This window comes from Heterodontus francisci, chromosome 2 (genome assembly GCF_036365525.1).
Source record: "Heterodontus francisci isolate sHetFra1 chromosome 2, sHetFra1.hap1, whole genome shotgun sequence".
Classification (NCBI taxonomy): domain Eukaryota; kingdom Metazoa; phylum Chordata; class Chondrichthyes; order Heterodontiformes; family Heterodontidae; genus Heterodontus; species Heterodontus francisci.
This window is the reverse complement of record NC_090372.1, coordinates 199585547-199597376: the sequence shown is the minus strand read 5'-3', so window position 1 is coordinate 199597376 and position 11830 is coordinate 199585547. Positions and strand designations below refer to the sequence as shown.

Here is an 11830-nt window from a genome sequence, read left to right as displayed (position 1 = left end):
GGCAGACTAGATTAGAGGTGGAAACAAGTGCTTTTTGTTAGGTTGTGGGTTTTAAGCTCAGAAATTCAAACACAGTAAACGGTTTGTTCAAACTGACCAAGCACAGAGAAGGCAACTGATTATAATCTCCGTAATTAATTATACACATTGATAACACTGAAACAAATATACACCAACACCACTAAATCCGCTATTTACCATTAAAAATCTTCTCTTCCCAAAATGTGAAGAATTCCAAGTGATTATCTTTAAAACCATTTTATTCAATTCGTGCAAGTTTGTGTAATAAAAGTAATTCACAAATTAGAAATACAAAACAAAATTTGCATAAAGTCCAGAATTTCAAAACATCCATAATTTATCAGACAACAGCCCTTTATAAATTTTCATAAACAAGAGTCCGAGCTAGATTTCCATTTATGGGCCCGTACCACAGTTGTTTTATCGTAGTTAAAAACAGCTTATTAAAAATAATTGTTACTATTTGAACTGGCTAAAATAATCAGTACAATATTCTACAGTAAGAAAAACAAGCCAGCACTGGAATAAAACATAACAAAATATGTTTTTCAAATAACACATCTTAAAAAAGATGCAAATTTCTTATTCCTTTCCTGCCTAAATCTGCATGTTTCACTGAAGACGCTTCAGGCTGAACAGCAGCTTCACTGTCAGCAGGAAAGGACAACGCACTCATCTCAGCTCCTCTGTAGCTCAACACCATACTGGTAGCCTGACTGTGTAATGCCCCACACACAGCATCACTTCAGGTGAATTTATATGTGAGATTATTAAGGAAAACAGATAAACGTGCAGGAAGTTCTCAATCGTGGTTCAAAAATCTGCTGCATAGGAAAGGGTTTCTTGCAATCTGACCCTGAAGTACAGCACAATATCAATAAAGCTCAAAGTTCCCATACCCTTTTCAGGGATATTTCCAGCCTTCTGTTCTTACCTGTACACCTCTTGTTTTTTTTTTGAAAAAAGGCCTACCCAAAGAAATAGCCTACAAATTAACACCAGTTAAATTTGCTGCATTCAGATGGCATTAATACTCTAAACAGCACAATAAAAGCCACTAGCTATGGATATATATCAGCAGACTCTTAATAAAGTACAAGGTAACAAGACCCAATAAAGTTAAAAGGGTAACAGGTCTCTTTATTAATAAGGAAATTAATCAGGAAATAAGAAACAATAATAAAGTACATCAAGTGATAGGACTCTGTGTTAATAAATAAGCATCAGATACTAACTGAATCAGATGACAGAACCTTTCATTCATCTAGTAAGTTAGTTGACAACAGCCATTATTTGCAAAGTTCATCAGGTAACAAAACTTATTGCTTGTATACATCATTGTTCAGCTGTCCAGATTACTACTTAAAATCAAACACTGTTCTTGTCAATTGTTGTAGCATGGCTGTGAGCGGCCAAGGTGGTTTCTGAAAATTGGTTCTACTGCTGGGCTGTGTTGCAGTGCTAGTCTGATTATTTTGGCCAGGGATAGATGATGGAAATGTATCAAATAATGATGAAATACTTGACAGCACCCAAGTAATTAATTGCTCAAAAGTTAGCAGTGATCAAATGGAGGCAAGTTCTCTATTACTGCAATACAAATACAATCATTTCTGTTTCAAAGGTCGATCTCAAAATAGCTTGCATCAATCTGACCATTTACCGCTGCACTGCTGCTTCACTATCCCCACCAAGGTTTAAAATATAGCACCGAAGAAATTTTGTTCTAACGTAGTTTCATTCTGAAGGACTAATAATGAAAATGCAAAAGAAGAGATATTTAATACTTTCAATAGTAACATACTGATAATGGCAAATGCTTCACAATCTGAAGATCCAAGTCCTGAAGTCAACAATTTAACTTCAATCTCTTATGCTGGCTGAGATTAACTCTACCTTTAGGAGGACAATTACTGATCTCTCCCACAAGCCATCACAAAAACACTGTTACTTAAAATTACACACTTAATCATTGTGTTTGAGATAGTTAGTGGTGACAGATAATCAAGGTACCTATTTAATGGGACTGTGTCAGCTAACACTGTAACTGTCTCTTCTGTCCATAGATGCACTGGGCTATCGTAAGCTTGCAGTTAATTTATCTGGCAACATATCTCAAGGTTGAATTTTGGGGGCAAAGGCCATCAAACTCAGATAAATGGCCAGAATTTTTTTTTTTTAAAAACAGCACCTGGTATGATTCATATACATCATTAAATGTATTATTTACATGCTTCCACTCAACCACAAGGCACTGCTGCCAACATTCTTAAACGGCGGGAAGTAATTTTAAAATTATACAAAACTTTCAGTCCCTTATTGGTAAATAGGAGATTTGGTGCCTAGTTTCGGTATCTTTAAGATTTCAATTCCCATCTCCAAGAAGGGATATTTCTCCGATAAAACAGTGATATTGAGCTGCTGCCGTTCTTTGCCTGCCAGTGAAATTTACCAGATCTCTGAATCCATCCAGACAAAAGATCAGGAACAGGCATTTGGGGAAGTTCAATAATATTTTTGAATTGTTCACTCAAACATATTTGGAAGGCAAGGTCATTTACTTTAGGCTTATTTTCCCTTTAGTTCGATTCAAGTCTCAATTTTTTTTTTAAAAAAAGGATGACAAACTAAAACGGAAACCAACTCTTTCTTTCGCCACCAGTCAGAAGTATTTTTAGTTTTTCTAATGCCTGCTTAGTTTAAAGATGAGAAACTCACTAATTTGCTTAAAACGGGTGGCTGCATGATATGTTTATAGAACCTAAAACTGGTTTTGGCTTTGGAATAACAGGATAGTGTATGACAACTGCTACAATTTCCACCCTCCATTGTGAAGAAAGATGATGCTGCAAAAAAAAAACCATTCACTGGGTACCTGACCAGGATGTTTCACCATGCATAAACGCAAGTGTGGACAGAGACTATATAATTTAATAAGATGATCCAACTAGACAAATTTGGTAGATTGGAAATGAAAGGAAGTTGAGATACCCAAAAGGTTTGTCGAGCAAGTCCTCTTAAAAAAAAACACTGCATCATGTATTGATAGAAATGACTTCTAAAGGTGTCAAAAAGATCATTAAAATCTGCTGCAGGAAGTTAACATGTAAGCAGCAAAGTAGATTTTATCAGGCATTAAACTTGAAATTTTCCACACATGAAAGGATATGACTCATAATCAAGTGTCTGCGTCAGGACACCTGTCAAAACGAACTCTGCATTGTGAACATCTGGAAATATTGGGGGAAAAGAACAAAAAATTAGAAATCAATGACCAAAGCTAGAATTCCACATGACATGAAAGTGCATAAGAAAAGGCTCAGGCATAGATAGTTACTCACCGATATTTCGGGCAAAATATTCTCGACATAAGTGGAGGTCGTTTTCACATGAAATGAGGATTATTTCAGACAAACTCTAACAGGGAAAAGTAAAAGGGATACGTGAGTAGGCAAAGGATTGACAAGGCTAATATACAGCAACTGAAGATCCTTGTAGCTGTCGCTGACCCAATTCCACTTCTTAGTACTTCAATTAATTCTTTTTCTTTTTGCTTGTCCAAGTGAAGGGCCATCCACACAGGTAAACAGAATGCATCTACATTTCTGGCCCCGAGTACCAGCAGAAAGCATTCTCGGGTCAGGCTTAAGACACCCAGCTGAAGTGCCAATATCCTTCTCTCGACCTCAGAAAAACATCACCTCTCCAAGCAAGACTGCCAATTCAGCTCCAATTTGTATCAATTTAGTTTTACAGACCAGCACATGCTGGTAGCTGAGAATGATGAACCTCATTTCACATTGGACTGTTCCAGCCAACAGTTTGGGCTGGATTTGAACTTAGGAGGTGAAAAGAAGAGAGAGTGCCAGTTCATCACACCATCTAATCTCCTTTAACAATGAATGGAAAGGAGGACTTCAATTACTCTTCCAACAGCGTGACTGTTTTCATTTTCAGCTCATCACTGCTACCTTGATACTGATCAAAGTTAAGCAGCCGACCTAACTGGTGGGAACAGGCAATGCTAAATTTGTTTTTTCAATGGTAGAAGTTTTACCTGGAATTTCAGCATCTACAAGACTTTTCAAATAAAGTATGAAAGGATGACCAACCTTATTCTGTTTGTGCTCCATGATTTTGCGATAAGATGGCTGCTTAGCCAGCAGTTTGCCGCCTGCACACTCTATAATGGCTTTCATCGTTGCAAGACTAGGGCAAATTCCAGGAGTAATGTAGAAATATTTCCCCTATAAAAATGAATAAGTATATAGAAAATTGAACAAGCACACTGATATCAACTTGCAGTAAAGAATCCTGTTGTCCCAAGTGATCAAACTCACTCTCCAGGTGAAAACAGAAAGGAACACAGAACAATTATGGAACTGAATTTAAGTTTTATACAGCATATTTAAGCAATCTATAAACCTCAACTGAATTGTCAGTGTCTCAAGTTCTGGAAAAACTCATACTTAGATTCACAAACCCTGAGCACTTGCCTTAACTCAACAGATTCCTATTCTTCATTAAAATCCAAAAAGGTAGCAATAGCTCCAATAAGGTAACATTAAAGCTCTTCCACTATTAATGTAAAAAACCCCTCAAATCTTACAGCATGCAAGGAGGCCATTTGAACCACTGCACCTGTGTTGGCTCTTTAAAAAGAGTTCTGCTCCCATGCCGTACAATGTTTTCTTTCCAAGTTATATAATAAATCCCTATGGCCTAATTTGTCCCTTATTAAAAGGCAGCTAAATTTGAACCAATCTAACTTTGAAAAGGAAACTTACCTATTAGGGACCTTTCTCATATAAGCTTTAGTTCTGTTCAGACATTCTTACAGCATTTTAATTCTTCATTATTTTTAGTGTGATCACATACATGCAAAAGATGAAGAGTACAACCACAATCCTTTTTCATATTGGACTAAGATTAGGCAAAGCTCTGCATGGCTGCGATACAATCAGATCTGCAAGTAATGCTCATGAACAATGAAATGTTAACACGCACAAACATAACACATAGGGAAGTGTATGAACCTTGCCTTGAATAAGGGAACACCCTGTGCCCTCTTAAGTGACTCCTCTAGACTAAAACAGAAGAGCACTTCTGCTTCTGCGTCTCTTAGTACAAAGTTCTGCTCATCTGCAGAGAAACAAAAAAACACCCATTAAAAAGATCAGTTTTCAAGTTGAACAGATGTACACATTAAAAAGCAGCAACCAACAAAAACATTCATCTTAACCCAAGCATCTTTCATAATAGCGTACTACTAAAAATGCTAGTTTTAATGCAAGACATTTTAGGGGGTCAGTACGCTACATTTGTTCATTAGTATCATGTAATAGAGGGTTATGAATCTGATTATCCAATCCAAGCTGATCTCAGCCGTGCTGAGGCACTCAACAGGGGCAGCTGTCTCCCTTCTGGGAGATGGTGGGGGAGAAAGGTGGTACAGATGTGGGTAAGGTTAATTGATAGAGTTAGCATTAGCAGAGGGGCATCATTCACAAACCCATTAGGTTCAGGAACTATGTTACTTACAAAGAATAACTAGAAGTGGATTGGAGAGGGTGGCAGGGAAAACAGTTAGTGGAAATACAAGAATTTTAGTATAGAATATATTTTGCATAAAAACATTTTCAAATCATGCCGTCAATTATTTCCAGACCAAAGCACAATTAGCCAAATTACTGAATCCAGTTTGAGGTCCCGCTGCCAGTTCTGTTTTTAAAGCAACGTAAAAGGTATCATTTTATTTTAACAAAAAACTATTTAATCTTTATTTTTAAACGTATAAAGGCAAAGGCACTACAGATAGTGAGAGACTACATAAATGAAACACTCAACTTGTTTTAAAAAATTCTATTGTGGAGAAAAGCTTACCCTTTCTTCATTGGAAGCAGAAACTGTAACTGAAAATTATTATCCAGCTCTAAATTCATTTGTTTCATATCTGCTTTATTTAAGGAAAATTTGGCACACACCGAGATCAAAATCTCAAACAGGCACTGCAAATGGTGCTAACCACATCTGGTTTTAAGGTGGAATTTTGATTTTATTTTCTAAAAGGGTTCAGCTAATATTTGGAATTACAGTAGACAGTTCCAATGTGAAGCTAGCAAAATGGACTGTTATCTCAGATTCTGTAAGTATTTCACAAGATTATTGCGCTGAAATAATGTAATTTTCCTCCTCCAAAGAAGTTTGATCAATAAAATGGCATTTTCCCTAGACAATCATTTTTACTTTTAAATCTAGTTTGTGTAGGGGGGAAAAGTTATATAATGTGCACACTTCATTGTAGTAGACAACTCGCTGAACAAAATGATCTATAATTATAGCTTTACATAAAGAACTTTAACTTTTGGGGGAAAATAGTCTGGCTTTATTTTGGATCTTTCACCCTAAAAAGGGTTTTTAATATAAATCAGAAAAGGTTATGATTTTTACAATGTGTGGCATTAGTAGCCATTTTAAATGGTATTTTCTGCATTAAAAAAAAAATTATCCATTCGCAGGACATGGACATTGCCGGTGAGGCCAGCATTTCTGTCCATCCCCAAATGCCCTTAATTGCTCATGGAATAAAAGGGATGGTAGCAACACGTATACGGAATTGGCTGAGTGACAGGAAACAAAGAGTAGCGATTAATGGATGCTTTTCGGGCTGGAGGAAGGTTTGTGGTGGTGTTCCCCAGGGGTCACTGTTGGGGCTCTTGCTTTTCCTGATATATATTAATGACCTAGACCTGGGTGTACAGGGCACAATTTTAAAGTTTGCGGATGATACGAAACTTGAAAGCATTGTGAACTGTGAGGAGGATGGTGTAGAACTGCAAAAGAACATGGACAAGTTGGTGGAATGGGCAGATAGTTGGCAGATAAAGTTCAATGCAGAGAAATGTGAAGAGATTCATTTTGGTAGGAAGAACATGGAGAGACAATATAAAATAAAGGGTACAATTCTAAAGTGGGTGCAGGAGCAAAGGAGCCTGGGTGTATATGTGCATAAATAATAGAACATACAAATTAGGTGCAGGAGTAGGCCATTTGGCCCTTCGAGCTCGCTCCGCCATTCAATATGTTCATGGGGGAACTGATTACTCCACATTTCCACCTATCCCCAAGAACCTTCCAACCCCTTGCTTATCAAGAATCTATCTACCTGTGCCTTAAAAATATTCAAAGGCTCTGTTTCCACCACCTTTTGAGGAAGAGAATAACAAAGGCTCACGACCCTCAGAGAAAAAAATTCTCATCTCTATCTTAAATGGGCGACCCCTTATTTTTAAACAGTGGCTCCTAGTTCTAGATCCTCCCACACGAAGAAACATCCATTCCACATCCACCCTATCAAGACCCCTCAGGATCTTATATGTTTCAACCAAATCGCCTCTTACTCTTCTAAATTCCAGCAGATAGAAGCCTAGCCTGTCCAATCTTTCCTCGTATCACAGCCCATCCATTCCAAGTATGAGTCTAGTAAACCTTCTCTGTACTGCCTCCAACACATTTACATCCTTCCTTAAATAAGGAGACCAGTACTGTACACAGTACTCCAGATGTGGTCTCACCAATCCCCTGTATTGTTATTGTCATGGTCCTGTAGTTTTTTTTTTCCAGAATATGCGGTTTGCCTTTAAGGCTTGCAAGGGATCAGTATTGCTTTAAGAACCCAGCAAGCCTCAGGAGTTATAGTAAGGTGCATTTTCATTGCCTTAGAAACAGCCATTTGGAGACTGCGATTCAAAGGGTGTATTTCTTGCGACCATAGATACAGCCACTGGGAGTGAGTCTCATGTGATACATTTGTTGCAATTCAGTTTTGAACTGGCTTTTAGTTGAAGACAGTTTGTTCTAACAGAACACAGACTCAGAGACATACAGACACAGCTGTGATGACAGCACCTGGAAAAAGAGCTCTCGACCATTTAAACTGAAGGAAGAGGATTTTAGTCTGTTTAATTATCTCTCAAAATACTAAAAAAAAAGTCAAGCCAAAACAGAGGACTCTGGTAATTTAAATTGAAGAAACAGAAATTAGACTGTGACAATCTTTTATCCCCCAAAACTCTAAAGTCAGATTGATTCTGTTGTAAGTGTTTGCAAGTTGTTAATTGTTGAAATTCGCTGGAGAAGGAAAGCAACACTCTGAGGACCTCAAGCAACACTCTGTGAGGAATGCCCCCAATAGTCAGAGGGAAGTGGAGGAGCAAATATGTAGAGAAATCACAGATAGGTGTAGGAATTATAGGGTTGTAATAGGAGGTGATTTTAACTTCCCTAATATTGATTGGGACTGCCTTAGTGCTGAGGGATCAGACTGGGAAGAATTTGTTAAGTGTGTCCAGGATAGTTTTCTGAAGCAGTATGTGGATGGCCCTACTAGAGAAGGGGCTATACTCTACCTCCTCTTAGGAAATGAGGATGGGCAGGTGGTTGATGTCAGTGGGGGAGCACTTTGGGACCAGTGACCATACCTCTATCAGCTTCAAGATAGTTATGGAAAAGGATAGGACTGGTCCCCAGGTTGAAGTCCTAAATTGGGGGAAGGCTAATTTCGATGGCATCAGACAGAAACTCTCAAAAGTTGAATGGGAGAGGCAGTTTACTGGTAAAGGGACGTCTGGCAAGAGGGAGGCTTTTAAAAGTGAGATAGGAAGAGTTCAGGGCAGGCATGTTCCTGTCAGATGGAAGGGTAAGGCTGGCAAGTTTAGGGAACCTTGGTTAACGAGGGATATTGAGGGTCTGGTCAGGAGAAAGGAGGCGGCATATGTCAGGTATAGGCAGCTGGGATCGAGCGAGTCCCTCGAGGAGTATAGGGGATGTAGGACTACACTTAAGGAAATTAGGAGGGTGAAAAGGGGCCATGAGATTTCCCTGGCAGATAAGATAAAGGAGAATCCTAAAAGATTCGATAAGTACATTAAGAGTAAAAGGGTAGCTAGGGAGAGTAGGTCCCCTTAAGGATCAGTGTGGCAATCTATGTGTGGAGCCATGGGAAATAGGCGAGGTCTTAAATGAATATTTCTCATCCGTATTTACCGTGGAGAAGGTCACGGAAGCCAGTGAGTTCACGGGAGGGAACACCGATATCCTGCAGCATATCAACATTACAAAGGTGGTGGTGTTGGAGGCTTTGAAGCGCATTAAGGTGGATAAATCCCCAGGGCCTGACCAGTGTGTATCCTAGGATGCTATGGGAAGCAAGGGAGGAGATTGCTAGGGCCCTGGCAGAGATTTTTGTATCATCGTTAGCCACAGGTGAGGTACCGGAAGACTGAAGGATAGCTAATGTTGTGCCTCTATTTAAGGAGGGCAGCAGGGATAAGCCAGGGAACTACAGGCCGGTGAGCCTTACATCAGCGATGGGAAAGTTATTGGAAGGGATTCTGAGAGACAGGATTTATATGTATCTGGAAAGGCATGGACTGATTAGGGAGAGTCAGCATGGCTTTGTACGTGGGAAATATGTCTCACGAATTTGATTGAGTTTTTCGAGGAGGTAACCAAGAGGATTGATGAGGGCAGGGCGATGAGACGTTGTCTACATGGACTTTAGCAAGGCCTTTGACAAGGTCCCGCATGATAGGCTGGTCCAGAAGGTTCGAACACATGGAATCCAAGGCGAGCTAGCAAATTGGATACAAAATTGACTTGGTGATAGGAGGCAGAGGGTGGTAGTGGAGGGCTGTTTTTCAGATTGGAGGCCGGTGACCAGTGGTGTGTCGCAGGGATCGGTGTTGGACCCTCTGTTATTTGTCATATATATTAATGACTTGGATGTGAATGTAAGGGGCATAATTAGTAAGTTTGCAGATGACACCAAAATTGGTGGTATAGTGGACAGTGAAGAAGGTTGTCTAAGGTTACAACAGGATATAGATCAACTGGGAAAGTGGGCAAGGGAGTGGCAAATGGAATTTAATGCAGACAAGTATAAAGTGATACATTTTGGGAAGTTAAACCAGGGCAGGACATATATAGTGAATGGCAGGGCCCTGGGGAGTGTTGTTGAGCAGAAAGACCTTGGGGTGCAAGTACATAGTCCCCTGAAATTGGCAACACAGGTAGACAAGGTGGTGAAGAAGGCGTATGGCATGCTTGCCTTCATCGGCCGAGGCACTGGGTACAAGAGTTGGGACGTCACGTTACAGTTGTACATAATGTTGGTTAGGCCGCATTTGGAGTACTGTGTGCAGTACTGGGTCCCCGCACTACAGGAAAGATGTGATTAAGCTAGAGAGGGTGCAGAAAAGATTCACAAGGGTGTTGCCTGGTTTGGAGGGCTTGAGTTGTAAGGAGAGATTGGATAGGCTGGGTCTGTTTTCCCTGGAGCGAAGGAGGCTGAGAGGGGACATGATAGAGGTATATAAAATTATGAGACGCATAGATAGGGTAGATAGCCAGAGTCTGTTTCCCATGGTAGGGGTGACTAAAACTAGAGGGCATAGATTTAAGGTGAGAGGGAGGAGGTTTAAAGGGGATTAAAAGGGTAAATTTTTCACACAAAGAATAGTGGGTATCTGGAATGAGCTGCCTGAGGAGGTGGTGGAGGCAGGAACAGTAGTGACATTTAAGAGACATCTGGACAGTTACTTGAATGAGCAAGGCATAGAGGGATATGGAATCAATGCAGGCAGGTGGGATTAGGATAGATAGGCATTATGGTCGGCATGGACGCGGTGGGCCGAAGGGCCTGTTTCTATGCTGTACGAATCTATGACTTCAAGCAACATTGGACTGTAAATTTGCAAGGACTCTAATTTTTTCTATTTTAAATGTTGTTTCTATCTTCAGTGTTTAAGAATATAGCTCTTCTAATTAAAGAGCTAATTTGTTGGTTCAAAGACACCTGGCTTCGTTAGCCTCATGCAGGGGTTAATAGATGGTACAGTTTTGCTGGGTCTTTCTTTAATTTGGAAAGTCTTAAATGATATGTTAGGCGATCTGTAGAGCGACACGATTGAATTATCAGTGCGTTTCTCCCACCACGATCAGAATTGTATATTTTGATTGGGAGCTTTGACAGGAGCGGTCGGTCATAACATTATATCCTCCCCACTTTTGTATTCAATTCCCCTCGCGATAAACGATAACCTTCTATTAGCTTTCTTAATTACGTGCTGTACCTGCATACTAACATTTTGCAATTCATGCACCAGGACACCCAAATCCCTCTGCATCTCAGAGCTCTCCAATCTCTCACCATTTAGATAATATGTTTCTTTTTTATTCTTCTTGCCAAAGTGGACAATTTCACACTTTCCCACATTATACTCCATTAGCCAGGTCTTTGCCCACTCACTTAACCCATCTATAACCCTTTGTAACCCCCTTATGCCCTCTTCACAACTTACTTTCCTACCTATCTTTATGTCATCAGCAAATTTAGCAACCATACCTTTGCTCCCTTCATCTAAGTCATTTATATAAATTGTAAAAAGTTGAGGCCCCAGCACCGATTCCTGTGGCACACCATCTGTTACATCTTGCCAACTAGAAAATGGCCCAGTTATGCCTACTCTGTTTCCTGTTAGCTAGCTAATCTTCTATCCATGCCAATATGTTACTTCCTACACCATTATTTTCTGCAATAACCTTTGATATACAAAGAAAATTACAGCACAGGAACAGGCCCTTCGGCCCTCCAAGCCTGCGCCGATCCAGATGCTCTATCTAAACATGTCGCCTATTTTCTAAGGGTCTGTATTTCTTTGCTTCCTGCCCATTCATGTATCTGTCTACATACATCTTAAAAGACGCTATCGTGCCCGCGTCTACCACCTCCGCTGGCAACGCGTTCCAG

General features: G+C 39.8%; 1 protein-coding gene across 2 annotated transcripts in view; it reads right to left on the bottom strand.

The window, feature by feature from the left end:
- Positions 1-242: 242 nt before the first annotated feature.
- Positions 243-11830, bottom strand: part of paxip1 (PAX interacting (with transcription-activation domain) protein 1) — a 116577-nt gene continuing 104989 nt past the window's right edge. For both annotated transcript variants that reach the window (XM_068015018.1, XM_068015019.1), the window contains 5 exons: positions 5063-5163; positions 4134-4268; positions 3363-3438; positions 3192-3251; positions 243-783 (listed from right to left, as the gene is read on the bottom strand). In XM_068015018.1, the coding sequence (XP_067871119.1) occupies positions 767-783; positions 3192-3251; positions 3363-3438; positions 4134-4268; positions 5063-5163 (389 nt within the window). In that variant the 3' untranslated portion in view covers positions 243-766. The remainder of the gene's footprint in view (positions 784-3191; positions 3252-3362; positions 3439-4133; positions 4269-5062; positions 5164-11830) is intronic.